This window comes from Vulpes lagopus, chromosome 3 (assembly GCF_018345385.1).
Source record: "Vulpes lagopus strain Blue_001 chromosome 3, ASM1834538v1, whole genome shotgun sequence".
In the NCBI taxonomy this organism is placed as follows: Eukaryota; Metazoa; Chordata; class Mammalia; order Carnivora; family Canidae; genus Vulpes; species Vulpes lagopus.
Genome location: NC_054826.1, coordinates 104760487 through 104779139, shown reverse-complemented (window position 1 = coordinate 104779139; position 18653 = coordinate 104760487). Strand labels below are relative to the sequence as shown.

Below are 18653 nucleotides of genomic sequence, written 5' to 3'. Positions count from 1 at the left end.
TCCATCAGGACAGTCAGGTAGGACAAACAGCAGCAGTACTGAAACGTGACAGCCGCTCCTTCGCACACAGTAATTTTTACTAGATGCTAGACATCATGAATTTCTCTTGTTGAGTGTTTAATTTTACTCTTATTTTTTTAAAGATCTTATTTATTTATTTGAGAGAGAACGAGTGAGAGTGAGCAAGAGAGAGCAGGAGCAGGGAGGAAAGGGAGAAACAGACTCCCTGCTGAGCAGGGAGCCCGATGTGGAGCTCAATCCCAGGACCCCAAGATCACAACCTGAGCTGAAAGCAGACGCTTCACCGACAGAGTCCCCCAGGCGCCCCTTACTCTCTTCCTTTAAAGAGTAGTGAAGTTAACTCCAGCAGGCATGATGTTCCTTGTAGAATTGACAGATTCTTGGGACAGCTGTGTTTAAGCTTTCTTAGGGTCAGGAGTGGCCTAAGTAGGCATCCCATTCTAGGGTCTCTCCTCATTGTCACAGAGGCTCAGACATATCTCTAGTCTGACTGGATGCAATAACATGGCCCAGGCCTAAGTAAACCCTGGCGGTTGTTCAGCATATAGCTGGCCTGTAGTTGTTCTCAGCATTGCCCTGACTGTTCCCATTAGGCACATACAGGCACATCTCCTGCCTCAGGACAGGAGCCGAGGTAGGCACAGGGCTCACCACACTTTGCTTCCTTCTCTCAGAGACCAAGATCTTGTACTATCCACTGTCCCAATGACTGAAAATCATGATGTCCTATATTTTATCCAGCTTTTAATGGCTTATGGCAAGTTCCCTTGTGTTATTCATGTTCAGAAGTGGAAGGACTAAATCAATGCATAAATACACAATAATGGATGCTAACACCCTGCTAGTTTTAGAACAGAAGGAGGGGTTAGGCTTACATGTGCTCAAGGCTCCTTGGAGAAATGGCTGACCAGAGCTGAGACAGCAAACACATAAGCAAAACCTGGAGAATCTGGTACCACCGAGCTTCTCAGTATTTTGGCTAAAGGAATAGCTTTAGAACCCAACCATAGGAACATAAATCATTGGTTCTCAAACTTCTATTAAGCAGTAGGATCCCTTCTTTAAACAAATCCTATGAGGAAACCCAGGATCTAAGACACTAAAAAGTACCGCTGTGACCAAAGAGAAGGTGGGGAACCCCAACCTCTAAAACAGCCAGGTGCCCCTAGCCCCACCCACCAGCTCCACGTGGGCCCTGTGGAGATGGAGGAGCCGCCAGATGTGGGTCTCTTCTGCTCATGCCTCATCCTAGGAGAGGAGCTCTTCAAGGACAAAATTGAGAGAAAAGTCAAGAGCCACAGACCAGAAAACACGTAGAATCATGGCTTTCCAGCAGTGGGAGGTGCTTCATCCACAAAACCTCAATTTGAAAAAGATGGCTCGGAGCAGACAGGGGACACAGGGTGAGGGAAAAGCCACTTCCTGCGGATCTGAGCCTCTCCCTGAGGACCCAAGCCTCCAGCCTGGCATTTTAGAACGTGCCACCCACAAACACCCCTCCCAAGGCAGAACCTGGTAAGCACCATCCGGCTGCACTTCCGCGAGCCACGTGCACCATGTTCTGGTTGCCACTGGCACATCACTCAGAGATTTAGAGGAAATATCCAGAAAGCTCCAGGCAACAGCTAAGAGGAGCCCAGCTGTCCAAAAAGTCAACACCAGTGAAACTACAGGGACTGCTCCTTTATGGTGTCATAAAACACCCCCAGAGTGAGTGGGTGGGTGTGAAGGTGCATCAGATGCTGGAGAGCACCTAAACACTCAACATCCCTTTCAGAAACAGAAAAGGCTGGGTAGTGGGTCTGCAGAAAGCCCATCCGTTTTCCTCTACAGTATAGCCTGGAACAGTGCAGACAGCCGCTGTTTGGCACACTTCGGCCTGGATGCACACACCTCTGCGCGCGCATGTGCACGCGCACACACACACACACACACACACAACTGCCGCTTGGGTCTCACTGACCTGTACACCCAGAGGATAGGATGACAGCGCTGATTATGCCCACTATGCCAGCACAGGCTATGGGCTGGGGCTGCAGAGCAGAGCTCAAGTGGAACAAAGTGCCTGGTGGCTGCCTCTCCACTTCCCGGGCCAGCTTCCAGGGCAGCGCACACACACATCCAGAATGAGAGGCCTGTTTGTTCACCAGGGGCCACAGGATTCCCTAATAGCATAAACCTTCTTAGGCCAATCTGCAGCTGACCAAAAGGGTGCAGGATGCCCAGCACACATGCGTCCCCAACATAGGTATGTTCTCCTCCCTTCTCTGGGCCCTGGCCTATGTCTTTATAGAAGGTGGTGCTTGCCTGGATGTTCAGGGTGGGTGCGAGGACAAAGCCCATAAAGGGCTTTGTATGTGTCCCAAAGAAATCTCTTGACCGGCTGAGGGGAAGGGGCGCTCTGCTTCCCCGAGCTTGGGATAGATTATCAGAGGAAATGCAGGAAAGGCTGTGCATGCAGTGTTGCCTCTTAAGTGTGGGAGCACTCGTGGTGCCCATTTGCTTCCCCTTCCATAAGCACCACACAGGCCAGGCTGAGTTTCCCAACATGGAGTGACACCAAAGCTTGGCACCCACATTGCCTGAGGTCTGGACTGTGAGTCGAATCCTGCTGATAAGCCTACAGAAGCCTGGGACTCTGATCACCTCTTGTAACTGGGCCATCCTGGTGAAGGGAGATGCGAGGCACCGTGGGAAGACAGCCCCACCCAAGGATGAGGATGGCAGAGACATGGGGTATCCATGTGTTGTAGGTGCTCCACAGGCATCACGTGGCTCCACAAGCACCACAAATCCACTCACCCTTGCCTGACCCAGGGCCATGGGGCAGCTATCTGCAGAGGGAGAAAATGGAACCTGGCAATTCAGAGACTGGGCTTGCTCCCTCCAGGCACTATGTCTCACCTTAGGGGTCCGTCTGCAGGTCGGGGGATAATTCTTTGCCAGGGAAGAGGAGGGGACACTGGGAAGTTCAACAGCTACATGCAGGCAGCACCAGGCCTGAAGGGTAGATTTTAAAATTTACAAGTCTTCATGCTTTACATAGACATCTGCGAGATGTTCCCTGACGCATGCAAACATCAACCCATGCTTGAGTTCAGTGGATTGAAATCCCTAAAAGCAGGGTCCTGTGCCTCCTTACTAGCTAGTCGTATGAGGGCGGACAGGTTACTAGCCACCCAGTGCCCCAACACCTGGCAGCTCTCATCAACCGATTCCAAGCCTTCCATGTAACATCAGCATGCCAGTCACAGGGCCATCCATTCCACAGCAAACTCAGTGGGAGATGCAGAGTGGTGCACCTGGAGCCACTGGAAGCTCCTCCTTGGCAACTGGGACGAGAGGGGCTGCAGGCCACAGGCTGGGGCGAGTAGGCAGTGGCTATTTTTACGTGACATGTCTTAGCTATTTCAAGGTTTGGATTTTTATTTATTTTTTTAACACAAGAGGAAGTTGTACTTTCTCATGACTCATTTCTTTCAAAATGGTGTCCTAGGGCATCATTAGTGCTGGAGTTGTTGGGAATCTGCAGCTGGCCACGGTGGACCTAAGATCACACTAGTCTCGTTCACATTACCATGTCATTCAGAATTTTAAGAAGCCAACAAATCAGAATTATGGCTGGATTCTAAAGCTGGAAAAAAATGTATTTTTCCATAAAAAATTTAACACAGTATATTGTCTGTTGAAAAATATGTGTATAAAACATGAATCTGAAAGATGTTAGATTATCATCATTCAGAATACCTTCAAGCTCCTTTGAAATAGGCTCCTTACAGAACAGAAAGCTTGCAGGGAAGCCACACTGGCTGCCCCCAGTGCACATGACCAGAGGAGCCCCCATGCCCAACCCGCCCTTCTCTGACCAGACGCCCCGCTTCAAGCCTGGAACCAGCCTCTCTCCTCCAGGAGGAGCACATGCTGACCTGCAAGGTGTAGGCATGGTGGCATTTAGCTTTATTCACACTCAGTAATACAAAAGACCACGCTCAGTTCAATCTCACAGCTTCAAAAAATTTAAAAAGTGAAGAGTCACCAAGAGTAAAGTATGAGATCAATTAAAACGTGACGTCTATAAACATCCCATAAGTCAGCGTGAGCAGCCAGGGCACAGCAGGTCCTGAAGGGCCTTACAGACCTGAAAGGCAGGCACCTGGGCCAGGGGGCTTCTACCAGCCTTTGTCTGAGCCGCTAGGGAGTCTCAACCACTGGGGTGAGGGAGGGGAGGGGTGGGGGAGGTACCAGGACACAGCAACTACCCGCAGGACTGAGTTCACCCCACAGCACCGGGGCCACAGCCATGGCAGGGAGAGGGGCCTCTCAGGTCCGTCACCGCCTTCTGCCGCCTGTGGGACAGGTACACTCCAGGGAAGGGGAGAGCTAGAGACACAGCTACCCTACTCTGTTCCTAACATACTTGCCCCCAAATACCTGCTATTTTTTGTGTTTAAATTTCTTTCTGGTAGTGCTTTTGTACAATTTCTAGGTTAAATTCTCCAGGTATAATTAGCACAGTATTCTCTAGACTTAGGAAATCCAGTGCTTAGTTTTAAAAACAAGCAAGACTATTTCAGTTCCAACAAATAACGATGGGTCATCATCTGAAAGGTACACAAGACCTACTTATAATGCTTTCAGACTTAAAAAAAATTGTGTCAGTGTGTGAAGAAAAGCAATTAAATCTGGAAACTTCCATAAAAATATGTAGTGGGACTGAGCTCACTGCCACAGTGTGGGAGAAAAAAGGCCAGCAAAAAAATGGTTAATGCTGGCCTTCTGAGGAGGCCGTCCAGTGCAGAGCACAATGGGCGGCCCTGGGAAGCCTATGAAGCCTATAAAGCCTGCAGTGTCTTGGTATCCCGAGCAATGACGGAGCGATGACAGGCACCGTGGCAGGTCAGCATCGTGCACCAAGTCTCCCCTTCCAGGACCACCGCTCCAGCGTTCTTCGACGGGTGGAACCAAGTCCAGAATCACCAGTACCCAGAGAGTTTCAGCCGTGCCTGCAGCCTCCCATGAGTACATTTGCCGACGCTGGCTGACAAGCCCTCCAAAGGACAGAGAAGGGTCTGCTCAGAATCGGTCCGAGCTGGGGTGGCCGGCTGCGGTGCAGGTGAGTCTCAATCCTGGGTTCCTGGTTCTATGTTGGGGTCAGTGTTGCCATGGAGACCACCAGGCAGACCTGGCCAGCTGGTCTCACGTAAGGTGCAGCATATGATGCTTCCAGCTGGATGCAGGTGTGGATTCACAGGCCACCCTCAGCTGACAGGGGCACTGAAGTTACATAGCCTCTCCTCCACATAAGAACCCAGACTTGGCTCTAACAATCTCAGTGGGACTATAGTAGGGGAGGCTTTGCACAAAAGTTCTTTCTAAATGCATGCCGAAAATAACATCCTGTATTCTATTGTATTTCCTTCAAGCAAGGGGCTGTCTCACGTTAGGACAATGAGATGGCTTGTCTATAGTACCATGCTTCAGTCACTCAATGAAAACGCTCACGAAAGCCACACGTCTGGGAGGACTAGTCTTCCTACACAAAGATACACACCCAATAGATTTGACAAAATGTGGTTTTAGTTTTCTAGAACTGGACATGCAGTGGAAATGTGAAACAAACAATACCAAACTATTTAATGCTCATCTTTATATATTCATGCTCCACTCTCACAAGGGTACTGTGGCAGCAGTAAATCCACACTAGTTCCTGTCTCTGTTCTAGGCCACTATGAAACTAACAGTGTTGTCAAGGATCAAAAAACTCACATACATGGGAAAGAAGGGGAGGACTCGCTTCAAAACTCTTCCCACAGCCTATTTTGACAAGCATGGGACGAGGACAAGTGTGTGCGGCCAGCTCCCTCACCTTTAAACCTTCCTCTGAAATCAGTTGAAAACGGCCCTGCATTTCCACATTTAGAGAGCAAAACAAGCACTCGGAGCACTTCTTACAAGAAATTAAAAACAGAGGGGCTTTAAGCATTTCAGATAGTATCTGAGAACAATGACATTTATGTGGTTGAAACTGGTATAATCTACTAAAGATGAACAAAAAAATGTAAAATAACTAATAAACTTATCAACCTCAGCTAAGCAAAGCTTACAGAATACTTTTTAAGTAATAACTGACCCCAAGGCTGTGATTTAAGGCCGTTTTTCTGCTTTTCTTTCTTTTTTTTTTTTTAAGCAGTAGTTCAATAAATGTCTAGTCTGCTTTGGCAACAGTTCAAAAATGACTCCTAATGATCTCACAGGGTAAAACAAGAGCTCTCAAAAGAAAAACAATTCAAGTCCATTTAAATGTGCCAGTTCAGCTTCCTTGGGGTTTCTCATTCTCTGTGTCAGGCCCCCACCATCGATGCCAAGAGCACCCCTCCACAGTGGTGATGGCCCAAACACCACAGCTGCTGCCCGCGTGTGAAGACTGCGGACAAGCCAGGTTGTTATGGATGGCCCCGTACGCAAACCTGTCAGCAGCAAAGGTCTAAAGGACTTTGCTTAGGTTTTATTTTTTTGTTTTACCCAGCTTCTAGGTTACAAACAACATTACAAAAACATATTCAATTTTATAACAATTTATGAAAACACCAGATAAATATTATTTCCTAAAGCAAGTACCATTTTTATCACCTTTTCTTTCATTTCATATCATGAAAAAAGTCTTATCCCAAGCTTAGGTTAGCAAAAACAAAAAAAACAAAAACAAAAACAAACAAAAAAACCCCACAAAAAACACACACAAAAAAACACAAAACCCTAGATTTCCTTTATCAATTTTATTGTAAGAGACTCTACTCCAGTTTCCACAAAGCATTCTGGGCCCATGATCTTCAGAGAAGCTGGGTTTTTCCCTTCATCTTAGTTCTCTTTCCAACAGCTGCTGAAATAAATTTTATTTCCTCTGCTGGCAAATAGTACTTTTCCTGAGATTTCCATACCCAACAGCCACGTTACTTCATAAGCATGCTATTCAACTATTTTAAAACACAGGCGTCCACCGCGCATTAGGATGACTCACCGTCCGGGCTCCAGTCAGACCAAGCAGCCCCAGAGCCCTGCAAACAGAAAACTGGGCATTTTCTACTCTGAACTCTTTTCCCTCAGTTCAGCGACAACCATCTTATCATGATGCTAGGATCTCAAGTCCCAACCTGTCCTTTGCATTCACAAGCCTGCTGTAACCCTGTGGCCACCCGCCATACTGACTGTCCTCATCAGAAGGCCTTAAAGACTTACTCATCTTCTGTATGCTTCCCTCAGGTGCGCAGGTAGTGAGGGCCAGCCAGTGGGCACTGGACATTGCAGCCAACACTGTGGTGGATGTCACAGCCTACGCCCAGTCAAGGTACCACCTGCAGCCCGGACATGGATGACCTTCCCCATCTGCTGAGCTTTCTACAGAGCAAACCCACACTGCTACCAATGATGCTTGTGATGAGTTCCCATCTTACTAACGTCTGGCTCACTTCAAAGAGCACAGTTTTACTTTCTAGAGGTGGTTTTATTGTGGAAGTCAGACTTCCATGAGCTGTGTGGCAAATCCTGAAAGCTGTGCACCTGGGGCTATGGATGTGACGTCCCCAGTGCCTGTCTTTGGCATGGAGACGCACCCAGGCGCCTCTAACAGCACCTCCCCAGAGCTCAACTTGTCCCACACACTCACTGGCGCCATCCTGGCAAACCAGACAGGTGAGCTCTCTGAGCACCAGCAGTACGTGATTGGGCTTTTCCTCTCCTGCCTCTACACCATCTTCCTCTTCCCCATCGGCTTCGTGGGGAACATCCTAATACTGGTGGTGAACATCAGCTTCCGGGAAAAGATGACAATCCCAGACCTGTACTTCATCAACCTGGCGGCAGCCGACCTCATCCTGGTGGCCGACTCCCTAATTGAGGTGTTTAACTTGGACGAGCAGTACTACGACATCACCGTGCTATGCACCTTCATGTCCCTCTTCCTGCAGATCAACATGTACAGCAGCATTTTCTTCCTCACATGGATGAGCTTTGATCGCTACATCGCCCTGGCCAAGGCCATGCGTTCCAGCCTGTTCCGCACCAAGCACCATGCCAGGCTGAGCTGTGGCCTCATCTGGATGGCTTCTGTCTCTGCCACGCTGGTGCCCTTCACTGCGGTACACCTGCAGCACACGGAGGAGGTCTGCTTCTGCTTTGCAGATGTCAAGGAGATCCAGTGGCTCGAGGTTACCCTGGGTTTCATCATCCCCTTCGCCATCATTGGCCTGTGTTACTCCCTTATCGTCCGGGTCCTCATCAAGGCTCACAAGCACCGAGGCTTGCGCCCCAGGAGGCAGAAAGCCCTCCGCATGATCTTTGCGGTTGTCCTTGTCTTCTTCATCTGCTGGTTGCCGGAGAATGTCTTCATCAGTGTTCACCTCCTGCAGCGCACGCAGCCAGGAGATGCTCCCTGCAAACAGTCTTTCCGCCATGCCTACCCCCTCACTGGCCACATTGTCAACCTGGCGGCTTTCTCCAACAGCTGCCTGAACCCCCTCATCTACAGCTTTCTGGGGGAGACCTTTAGGGACAAACTGAGACTGTACATTGAGCAGAAAACCAACATGTCAGCTCTGAACCGCTTTTGTCATGCTGCCCTGAAGGCAGTCATTCCAGACAGTACTGAACAGTCAGATGTGAGGTTCAGTAGTGCAGTGTAGAGGCGGCCAAGCTATACTGGCATAGACCAAGCACTGTGTCACTCCCAAGGCAAGGCAGGAGGACTGGCCGGTCCACACTATGCTCTGAGCCTGGTGAGAACATGCCAGACTGCCCACGCCCCAGCTGCAGACACACCTGAGATCTAAGGAGCCCTTGCTGCAAGCAACCTTGACTTTGGGCCTTGCGCAAAGTCCTAGAGCTCCCCACCCACACTCATGGCTGCGGGGCATGGGGGAACCAGCGTGAGCTTACACTCCACTCTGCACACACCATCCCACAGCAAAGGACATTTCTCATATTGGCCAATGAAAGCAAAATGAAGGGGTCATTTTGGAGGAAAGATCTTAGTTTTAAGGTCGATCTGCCATAAATCTGCCATCCTCAGAAAAAATGAAGTCTGGAGACAACACACTCAGCAGATCTGACCTGGTTACTGTGATCCATTCTCCACATCTGTGGGTTATGGTTTACTGTGCGTACTAACAAGTACACTCAAGTTAGGAAAGGGAAAGCATTTCTCCCACCCACACCCTTCAGAGTGGCCCCTCGCCCTCCGTGGCTGCGTGACCCTGAGCACTTGGGCTGCTTTAGCCAGAAGGCTCTTCTCCCACCAGATGCATCTCTGCACCTATGCCATGAGGGAATGATACCACAGGAGTATAGGATGGGGAACCAGCATGTGTGATACAAAGTTGGCCTCTGAGAATAACAATGGGGACAAAGATGATGGCAATGTAAACAGTTCTCCTTAAAATGTATAAATGAAAAACTAACAATTGCTAGGAATGTCCAGCCTTTCTTAATAAAGCATAGTCACATCCTGATTCTCAATTCTGAGTTGTCTGCTGTGGGTGGTGGGGCAGCTGGGCAAGGGTCTCCAAGCCTCAGCAGCAGAACTGGTCTTTCCTCACAAGGAAAACCCACACCCCTGGCACCACCAGGCTCACCATCCAGCCAGAGCTCCCTCACAGGGCCAATATCTAAATCCAGTCACCCACATACACCTGGCATCTCCAAGATGTCTGACATTCTGCTGCACAAGTTCTGGGTGCCAACACAAGCAATACCGTAAGTGCACCACACGCTCTGGCTCTTCTAGAAGGCTCTGCACTATCAGCGTCAGGCACAGTGCCTGCAGAAGCAGAGTGCTCATGAGGCAGTTGGGGGGCAGAGGTGGTCCCTGTCCTCCAATGTGGTCTGAGGTGGGATCAAAGTGAACCCCATTCCCCCTGCCCCATATACTCCACTCAGGGGCCCACCTCCCCAGAAGATCCTCAAGGATCTTCACACAGGCAAGGCGTCCCAAGGGAGAAGCGAAATGTTGTTTAGGTGATAGGGAAATGAGCCATTTGTAGTTTTTTTTTTTTTTTTTAAGATTTTATTTATTCATGAGAGACAGGGAGGCGGGCAGAGACACAGGCAGAGGAAGAAGTAGGCCTTCCACAGGAGCCTGATGTGGGACTCGATCCCAGACCCCGGGATCACGCCCTGAGTCAAAGGCAGACTACTCAATTGCTGAGCCATGCAGGGGTCCTGCCATTTGTAGTTTCAATGGTTTTTCAGGTGCAGATCTCTAAGAAAGAGGTCTGTCACAAGTAAATATTGGCACTAACCCACTGTGACCTTAGAGAAATGCCATCTCCAACATGCAAGTTCCACTTCAGATTCACTTTCTAAATAAACATTCCAACTGCAGGACAGGAAAACCAATGACCGCTGAGGATGGTTCCCATGCACTAGCAGGTCTGCTGTGTGGGAACATCACTACAGGGTGAGTAGTGATGTGATGTTCCATGAGCTCGCCCGAGGTGCTGTCATAGGACACCCACCCTGCAGCTGAGGTGAGGGAAAATGGGTGGTTTAGATCCAGAGCAACTTCCAAGGAAGAGTCCTCCCTCTACCCTCTGTCTCTCCAGAACCTCCAAAAGTCACAAGTCTATGAAGGGTGCAGACACCGTGCTGACGCACCTCATCTTATAAAAGCTGAGAGAGGTTCTAAGATGCTTTCTCTCACACATGCTCGGGGCCCCCCCACACCTCCCTGAAACAGCTTCTCAGGACAGGCTCTGCCCCAGCCCAGGACTCAGTCAAAGATGCCACACCCAAGTACCTGGCCTGCAAACCCTGCTGCTTACCAAGTCCCCTTTGACCTCAGTGCTGACAACTCCAAGTTGCAGATCAGACGCACCAATTGGCGCCCCAGCCTCGAGTGTCTGACTATATGCAAGGGTTCATCAAATATGTGTACCGTTCCCAGTGTGAAAAGCAGTAGCAGGGAAGCATGTGAAGACTGCACAGAGCCTGGAGACCCAGGCTGTTCAGCTGTAGCTCTTGAGGAAGAGTAGGGTGACAGTCCATCAGGGAATCTGGCCTACTCTCTGATCCTTCCAATAAACCCATGAGATGCGCACTGTCCTGTTACTCAGAGTCCTGAACCACTTGAAATCTTAAATGATTAGTGATGTAGGCAGGAACTGACCTACAGCCCATGTCTCCAAAGCCCACATTCCTTCCTCTACAGCACTCAGGAATCAAGAGGTCAACCAGGGTCACAGGCTTGATCCCTTTCCAAAGGTGCACCAGACAAGATGTTCTGGGCAGGAAGGAGAGGAATGAAGAGCCCCTCCAAAGATGTCCGGGCAGGAACTGTGTCTAACCAAAGCCCCAAAGCACTGGTCAAGGGCATGGACCTCCTACCCACAGGCAGCCCTCCAAGAGGGCTTGAAAAGGTCAGCCCTGTGTTCATTAGCCATCTCCTGCTCCTGAATGACCTTACCACCAGGCCTTTTACAGTTAGTGCTTGCCCGAGGCACTGTCCAATGAGGCCGGACATAGTTCATTACCTTGAACCTCTGAAACCCCATCTCCTGATGTGTAAACCGGCAGCAGAACTGCTCCAAGGGTCCACTGGATGGTTGCTAGAAGGGCAAGTATAAGGTAGAGGTCCTGACTTGACAAAAAGGATTTCTTACTGAGCCTGAGACCCCAGAGCCCATGTCTGAGAGATGGATGGAGCCAGTGTGCACAAGCTGCCCGGCCCATTCAAATGCAGACCCTTCTCAGCATTTGCCTGCGAGCGGAGGCTGATTTAATTATTTTGTCAGGAAAGCCACAAGATAAAATCAAGGCACTTGGTTGCCTTGCTGTTTCCTGGTAACCTGGCTCTCCTGGGCACTGATGCTCTGTAACCCCACCAAGAGCTCAAAACTAGAGCTGTAAGCACACAGAAACCACTGGTGCTAGCACCGAATATGACTTCATAATTTTCTTTGTGCTTAATAATTAACTTGATTATGAGGGTGGCACTTCTCAGACCCCACATCCTCCTTGGAGGGGTGGAGGCCTTCAGGTCATTATAGCCTCAATGATATGCATCCCCTCGTCTTTGCAGGTGGTATGAGTGAAGCAGTCCTGAAATTTTTAAATGCATTCTGAATCAGCATTCATCAATGAACCGAGACTTGTACTCAACTGGATGGTGGGAGATGCAATAAGAAAGGGAGGAGGCGGGAACCCTGGGTGGCGCAGCGGTTTGGCGCCTGCCTTTGGCCCAGGGCGCGATCCTGGAGACCCAGGATCGAATCCCACGTCGGGCTCCCGGTGCATGGAGCCTGCTTCTCCCTCTGCCTGTGTCTCTGCCTCTCTCTCTCTCTCTGTGACTATCATAAATAAATAAAAATTAAAAAAAAAATTTAAAAAAAAAAAAAAGAAAAGAAAGGGAGGAGGCAAGCAAGGAAGGCCCCAGGGCTGATGGAATTGAGGGTGTCCAGTGAACCCCGAGATCTCTAAACTGAGAATACATGCAGGACAGCGCATAGGCCATGTATGTGCATGTGCACACATGTGATCGTTTGTTCCCTGGCTCCATCTGCTAAAAGGGGGAGTAGGGGCCTGAGTGGCTGTGGGCCCATTGGCGCCCAGACCAACCCCCTGAGAAGAAAGCAGGCTCCTCAGAGCAACAGCCAATGCAGGTAGGCCAGGAGTACAAGGTGAGCCCTGGCACATGGTGTTCCACCAGAAGGAAGAACTTCAAGAGAATGACAGGGTCACATGAGAAGAACACGGGGCCTACCCAAAATCTGGGGCTCTTTGAGCATCAAGACAATAACAGACTGCTGAGAGGTAAGAATCCATGCATCCATTCTGGTATACAGACAAGTAAACACAACAGAGGTAAAACAAACAGTGCAATAAACAAGCACAGTGTAGTCACACACAAGAGAGGGTTGAGTGAGCTTTGCATACCTGAGAGTGGAGGCCACCAGTGGAGATGCCAGCGAAGCCTGGCTAAACCCAGCATGTCTGCAGGAGCAGGACATCGTGTGTCCACACTCGGCCTGCTTTCATGTGAGAGAGACAGGCACCATATCACAGAGATGGGACAGCCTTAAACTGAGTGCCAATGAAGAGCCCACCACGTCCACATCTAGAGTAGTGACCTCAACCCAGTCAGAAAGAAGTATTAGAAAATCCAAAATGGAGACAGGGTCACGATCCAAAATGTAATGTCACAGAGACAAAGAAAACCAGAGGGACTGTCCCACATTAACAGAGGGCCAAGCAATAAAGCAACTAAATGCAGCATGTGCCACTCAGCAGAACATTTTGCTAGAAGAAAATGCTGCAGGGGTATTTTTATGGGCCCCGGGACAGGAGGAAAATCACCTGCTGCTGCTGAGAACTGCCCCATGGTCCGTGAGATAATGCTCTTCTTCTGAAGAAGCACATATTTCAGTATTTATGGCTGGGGGACGTCTAAAGGTGCAGCCTGTGGACAAGCATGCACACAAACGTCAAAGCAAATAGGACAACATGTGTGGAATGTCTATCCCCCTACCTGAATGTCAACCCAGATTGAAACAGTTGTTCAAACAAAAACTCGTACATCAATATTCACAGCAGCAGCATCTACACTAGCCAATGGGTAAAAACAACTCAATGGTCTAATCATCGACCGATGGGGTTTCATCACCACACAGGAGGGATGAAGCATGGACACCTGCTAAGGCCTGAGACTCAGAGAAAGAAGTGAGACATTCCTTACTGCACCTCCTCTTATCCATGTCTGCACCAGGCACATTTTCTGTTTGGGACAGAGCCCCTCCTAGGCACTGGGAGCCTCAAGGTGCATGACACCCGTCGCATTCCCATCTCTCTTCTCAGGGCAGGTGAGGTCCCTGGCAGGAGAGGTCCCTGCTCCATATCTGCACTGGTGCTCAATGCCTGAGTCAGGGAAGAGAAGCCTGAGCTTCTTCACATGACTCATCAGCAGAGCACCTTGCCAGAGCCTATTACTGACGCCGAGGCCTGGCTGTGAATAGGTGAGCACTTGGCCTTCCCAGCTTCTGCCAGATGGGGGGCCGGCAGTCATCCAGCCCAGCAATCACCAGAAACTGGAAGGGGAAGAGGGAGGAAGGCAGTGTCACTGATCAAAACCCCACTAGGTCCCAGCCTCTCCCGAGTGCCCTTCTGACACCCCCATCTACCCACAGGACAATCTACAGGGCAGTGTGGCCATCGTCAGTCAGCAAGCCCTTGCTAAAGCTAGAAGAACCCCAGATAAGTGGGGTGGCCCTGTCCAGGACAGTGGGACAGCTGCACAGGGACCCACCCAGGCGAGACAGACACAGTACCTACTTCCAGGAACACGAGGCAGGCGTGGCACAGCCCTGTTCAAAGCTCCTGCCCTCCCGGATGGACGGTCCCTGAGCCTGCGCGCTCACCATGCGGGCCAGAGAGCACATGCACTGCTGCAAGCTTCACCTCCACACCCAGTTCTCTGTGGGCAGAAAAGTGCTGGCAGCTGTGAATTAATCTCATTTTTGCCATTGTCCAGTGGGCGGGGGTTCTCGTCTGGGAACAAAGGTTTTAAAAGCCAAAGGAACACAAAACAAAAGTGCACCAAACCTGACTGTAATTCTAGGCCTTTATCCCAGGGTGGAATCAATCTAAAACTTATCACAAGAAATCAGTGTAGGGAGTCCTGGAAAGATGCCAGTTGTTATCAGAAAAAGCAACATCCCCTAGTCTCTCCCAGGGGGCTGGTTCTGCTGAATGCAGACATCAACTGATAGGAGGTCCCGTATAAGTTCCTGCATCTTTTTCCCTCCTCCTGCCCCTGCCTGGACAGCCCCTAACATGCTCACCAACCTCCTGCCCCTGGCCCCACTTCTCTGGAGCCTGAGCTCCAAAAGGAAGGGGCTGGACGAGACCCCACAGCACGAAAAACAGGGCTCTGCAGGAAGCACACGCTATGCAGAGGAAAGAAGACCTCGGTGGTGCTCTCAGCACCTTGGTATGCCTCTCCCAGTCACCCTCCCCCAAGAGACCAGGCTCTCCCAGGAGGTCACAGAAACTCCTGCCCAGCAGGAAAGGAGGTACACATCACCTGTGGGAGACACAGACTTGCCCAGGACACTCTGTCTTCAGCAAACAACACAGCCTTTCCTTCATGGACTCAAAAATGTAATAACCCCAAACGAAGAAAATCCAAGGAAATAACCCAAATGAATAAAATCTGAGTAAGCCATTGCAGAGTCCCAAGTTCTCTGAAGAGTGCAAAAAGGTAGAGGGTTCTTGACCTCCAAGTTACCACACAGAACTGCCCCAGAGGGACCGCAGTCTGTCCCCTGGACTCGAAGACCCAGTCCCAGGGCAACACCCAAATCCATCAGGCAGCCTCATCAACCTGTCCCAACAACAGTGGACACAACTAGATCAGGCGACCCAAGTCATGTTTTACACCTTAAAAACAAGGGAAATCTGAAGGTACGGGGGACATCCAAATAAGTTTCTGTAAGAAAGCAAGAAATAGGGGAGGGGAGTTGCATGAAAAAGCCACCGATGTCCTGTGGTCACCTGTCACCCCACAAGGCCTGCACTGAGCTAAGGCCCCAAGGGGCTGTGCTAGAACTGCCACTTGACACACCAGCACCCCGAGTCCCCATATCACCTTCACCCCACCCCTCCAAGTGCACATGCGCGCACATACACGCATGTGTGCACACACTGTATTTATGGTAGCCTAGAGAACAGACGCTCTTGGTGCTGACGAGCGCAAACTTGCCCAGGGAGCCAGCCTGGGGCGGGAACTGAGGTGGTGTGCTGCAGCAACCAACACAGGCTTCTGGGAGGCAGTAGAAATGCCCATGAAGGATTTCCGAAGAGCAGTGACCAGGAGGTAGCAGAAGACGGCCGGGTACAGAGTGAGAACAGCAGCAGACACACGGGTGCAGAGATAGGATCAGATGGTCTCCATGCTGGAATACCAAGTGCAATGCCTAAAACAACTGCTTACCACATTTAAAACTAAAAAAGAAACAGGAAGTAGAGCAAATATTCCAAAAGCATGAACTTCCACCATCAACAAGTCCTATGAAATAGATTATTTCAGTAGCACTGTTACTACTACTAAGGAAGCTGAATCCACAATGTAAGAGCCCCTGAGAAAAAAATCTCTAGGCCAGGAGGGTTTCAATGCTGACTTTAACCAAACATTACAAGGAGTGACACTAAATACCCTGTTTCAAAACCAAAGACAGTAGAAAGAGACCTAGAGATCAGTGTTCATGAATCTAGATGCAAAAGTCCTTAAAATACTGACAGCGGAATTCAGCAGCACCTAAATGCCACTATCTACCGGGACCACATAGGGCTCATCCCAGGGACACAAAGGCTGGTTCAAGGTTCAAGTATCACTCAGTGTCACAGGCCATAGTAAATAGGCTAACGGGGAAAAAAATCACATCATCTGAACAACTGATGCAGAAAAAGCACTTGACAAAATTCGACATCCATTCATGGTAAAAATCTGAGAAAACCAGGAGTACAGGAGTTTCCTCAACTTGACAAAGAACATCTACTCAGTTTGGAAGACAGGAGACTGAAGTGGGACCCCAGGTCTGAGCCCCAGTGGGACTTCCAAGGGGAAATTACTGACCCACAGCAGCACTCATAGCAGCCTTGATGGAGGCGGTGAGGAAGACGAGGGAGGATGAGGACCCTGGGCCAGGACGTGGCCAGCTCTGGTATATTCCAAAGTTGTTGGCGCTCAGTGACAACTGGATGGGGATGGGGAGGCAGCCAGGATCAAGAGACAAACACAAAGATCAGAGGATGCATGTGGGGACCCCAGGCACATGAGGTCCCGGGGTCGTCACAGTCAGAGAGTAGACCTCAGGGCCGGGGCTGGGGGAGCAGGTGGTGTCACTGTGCAACGGGGATGGAATGTTCCGGAGATTGGGGTGGGGAGGGAATAGCAGCTCAGCAGTGGAATGTGCTCGGTGTCCCTCAACTGGACACAGAAATGGCTCAAGTGGTCAACTTCATGTTATATGTACTTCAGCACAGTAAGAAAGAATAGATACAAGCATTCTGCCTGGGCACGTGGAACGGCAGTATGGTCACAGGGCCCCAGGGGAAGGCTGAGCCAGCGACTCTGGGGGAGTGAGGACTGGAGTTCACGCAGGGTGCTGAGGGTGAAGGAATTTGGGGTCTGTGTGGTCTGTGCTGGAGTGCCATCTCTGAGTGCTGGCACCTGCATCCAGAGCCAAGTCACTCTGGAGGCCAGTGCAGGACGAGCAGACAGCAGCAGGCCCTAGGCCCTCCAGCACAGAGGTGCCTACGCTGACCAAATGCTTCCAATCTGGGTAGCTAAGGTCTTTGTCTTTTATCGCGAGTCCATTTTACCTCTAAATACACAACCATCCAACTATTAAAAGCCCACAATGAGATGCTACTCAAACTCACGATGTTACCAGAAGTCTGATAAGACTGAGTGCTGTGGAAAAGACCTGTCATGTACTCTCCACTGCTGCGGGAAGGTCGTTGGGTCTGTATTTTTTAGAAGACACCGGGGGTGTGGCAGGCTGCTTCTAAAGTGGTCCCAAGGTCCCCACCTCCCGACAGCCCCACCCTTGTGTCGGGGCTAGACACTGTGACACGCTTCTGACCCAGAGACTGCAGCAAAGGGAAGGGGAATCACCTCCAAGACGAGCTATTAGAAGAAATCATGATGTTCCTTTGTGTGCTCTCTCCTTTCCTCTCACTCTAACAGCAGGTGCCACACTGTGTATGCTCCCTATAGAAAAGCCCACACAGCCAACAGCCGGCAAAGAAGTGAGGCGCATGGTATCAAAGCCGGCAAGGACGAATCTTCCCAAGACCTGGGGAGCTCCCTGGATGCAGATCCCTGCCCCCTCCCCGACACCCCATCAGGCACTAGGCAAGAGCACAGACGCACCACACCCTACTGGCAGCCTAAGAGAGACCGAGCCCCACCCAGACCCAGGTCCACACAAACCCCAAACCACTATATGTCAGTAATTTGTTACACAGCAATAAACAACAATGTAGCGGGTTTATGTAGTGGAAATAAAGATGAAGATGAATTCCCAAGACCCTGTGCTCACACAATAGGTACACAGCCCCAGAGAAACGTGTGTGCATGTACAACAGGACACACAGAAGAAAGCACTCATTATATATAGCACTGTTTATAATTGCCAAAGCCTGCAGACAAGTCGAATGAGCACCACTAGAATAATGGGTAACCATGGTATATTCACACACAGATAAAAAGGAACACTCCAGAGCTATATGCTACCATATCGGTAATGCATACAAATAGTTTAGCTGCAAAAGTAAAATACAAAAACAAAGCATGCATAATACAACTGCATCCACATAAGTCTGAACACAAGCACAGCCAAATCGCACAGTGGGGTGCACACCTAAGAAACACAGAGGTGCTGATGCTCAGAGCCAGCGCAGTTCTATCTCCTCTGCTAGCTGTGGCTTCCTCTACACTGTATGTACTTCCGTTACCTGCATATTTAATAATAAAGAGGGAAGGGAGAGGCCACCGGAGTCTGGCTGTGGGTAGCCGTGAATGAAACCCGCAATGGCTCAGTATAAAATCAGAAGCTCAACTGAGAATTTAACTCCAACAGTCA

The 18653-nt window shown here is 49.9% G+C and overlaps 2 protein-coding genes across 4 annotated transcripts in view; one reads left to right on the top strand and one right to left on the bottom strand.

Annotated features, from left to right (window-relative positions):
• The window catches only part of C3H7orf50 (chromosome 3 C7orf50 homolog), a 133663-nt gene that overhangs the window by 80747 nt on the left and 34263 nt on the right, over positions 1 to 18653 (bottom strand). The gene's annotated exons all lie outside the window — the stretch shown is intronic.
• GPER1 (G protein-coupled estrogen receptor 1) lies at positions 4282 to 9522 on the top strand. Of its 3 annotated transcripts, none has more exons than XM_041749670.1 (2): positions 4282 to 5134; positions 7282 to 9522. In XM_041749670.1, the coding sequence occupies exon 2, from the start codon at positions 7545 to 7547 to the stop codon at positions 8697 to 8699; it is 1155 nt and encodes a 384-aa protein (XP_041605604.1). In that variant the 5' UTR covers positions 4282 to 5134; positions 7282 to 7544; the 3' UTR covers positions 8700 to 9522. The 3 variants fall into 3 exon arrangements, with proteins under 3 accessions (XP_041605604.1, XP_041605606.1, XP_041605605.1); XM_041749672.1 differs by having other exon boundaries at positions 7012 to 9522; XM_041749671.1 differs by having other exon boundaries at positions 5744 to 9522.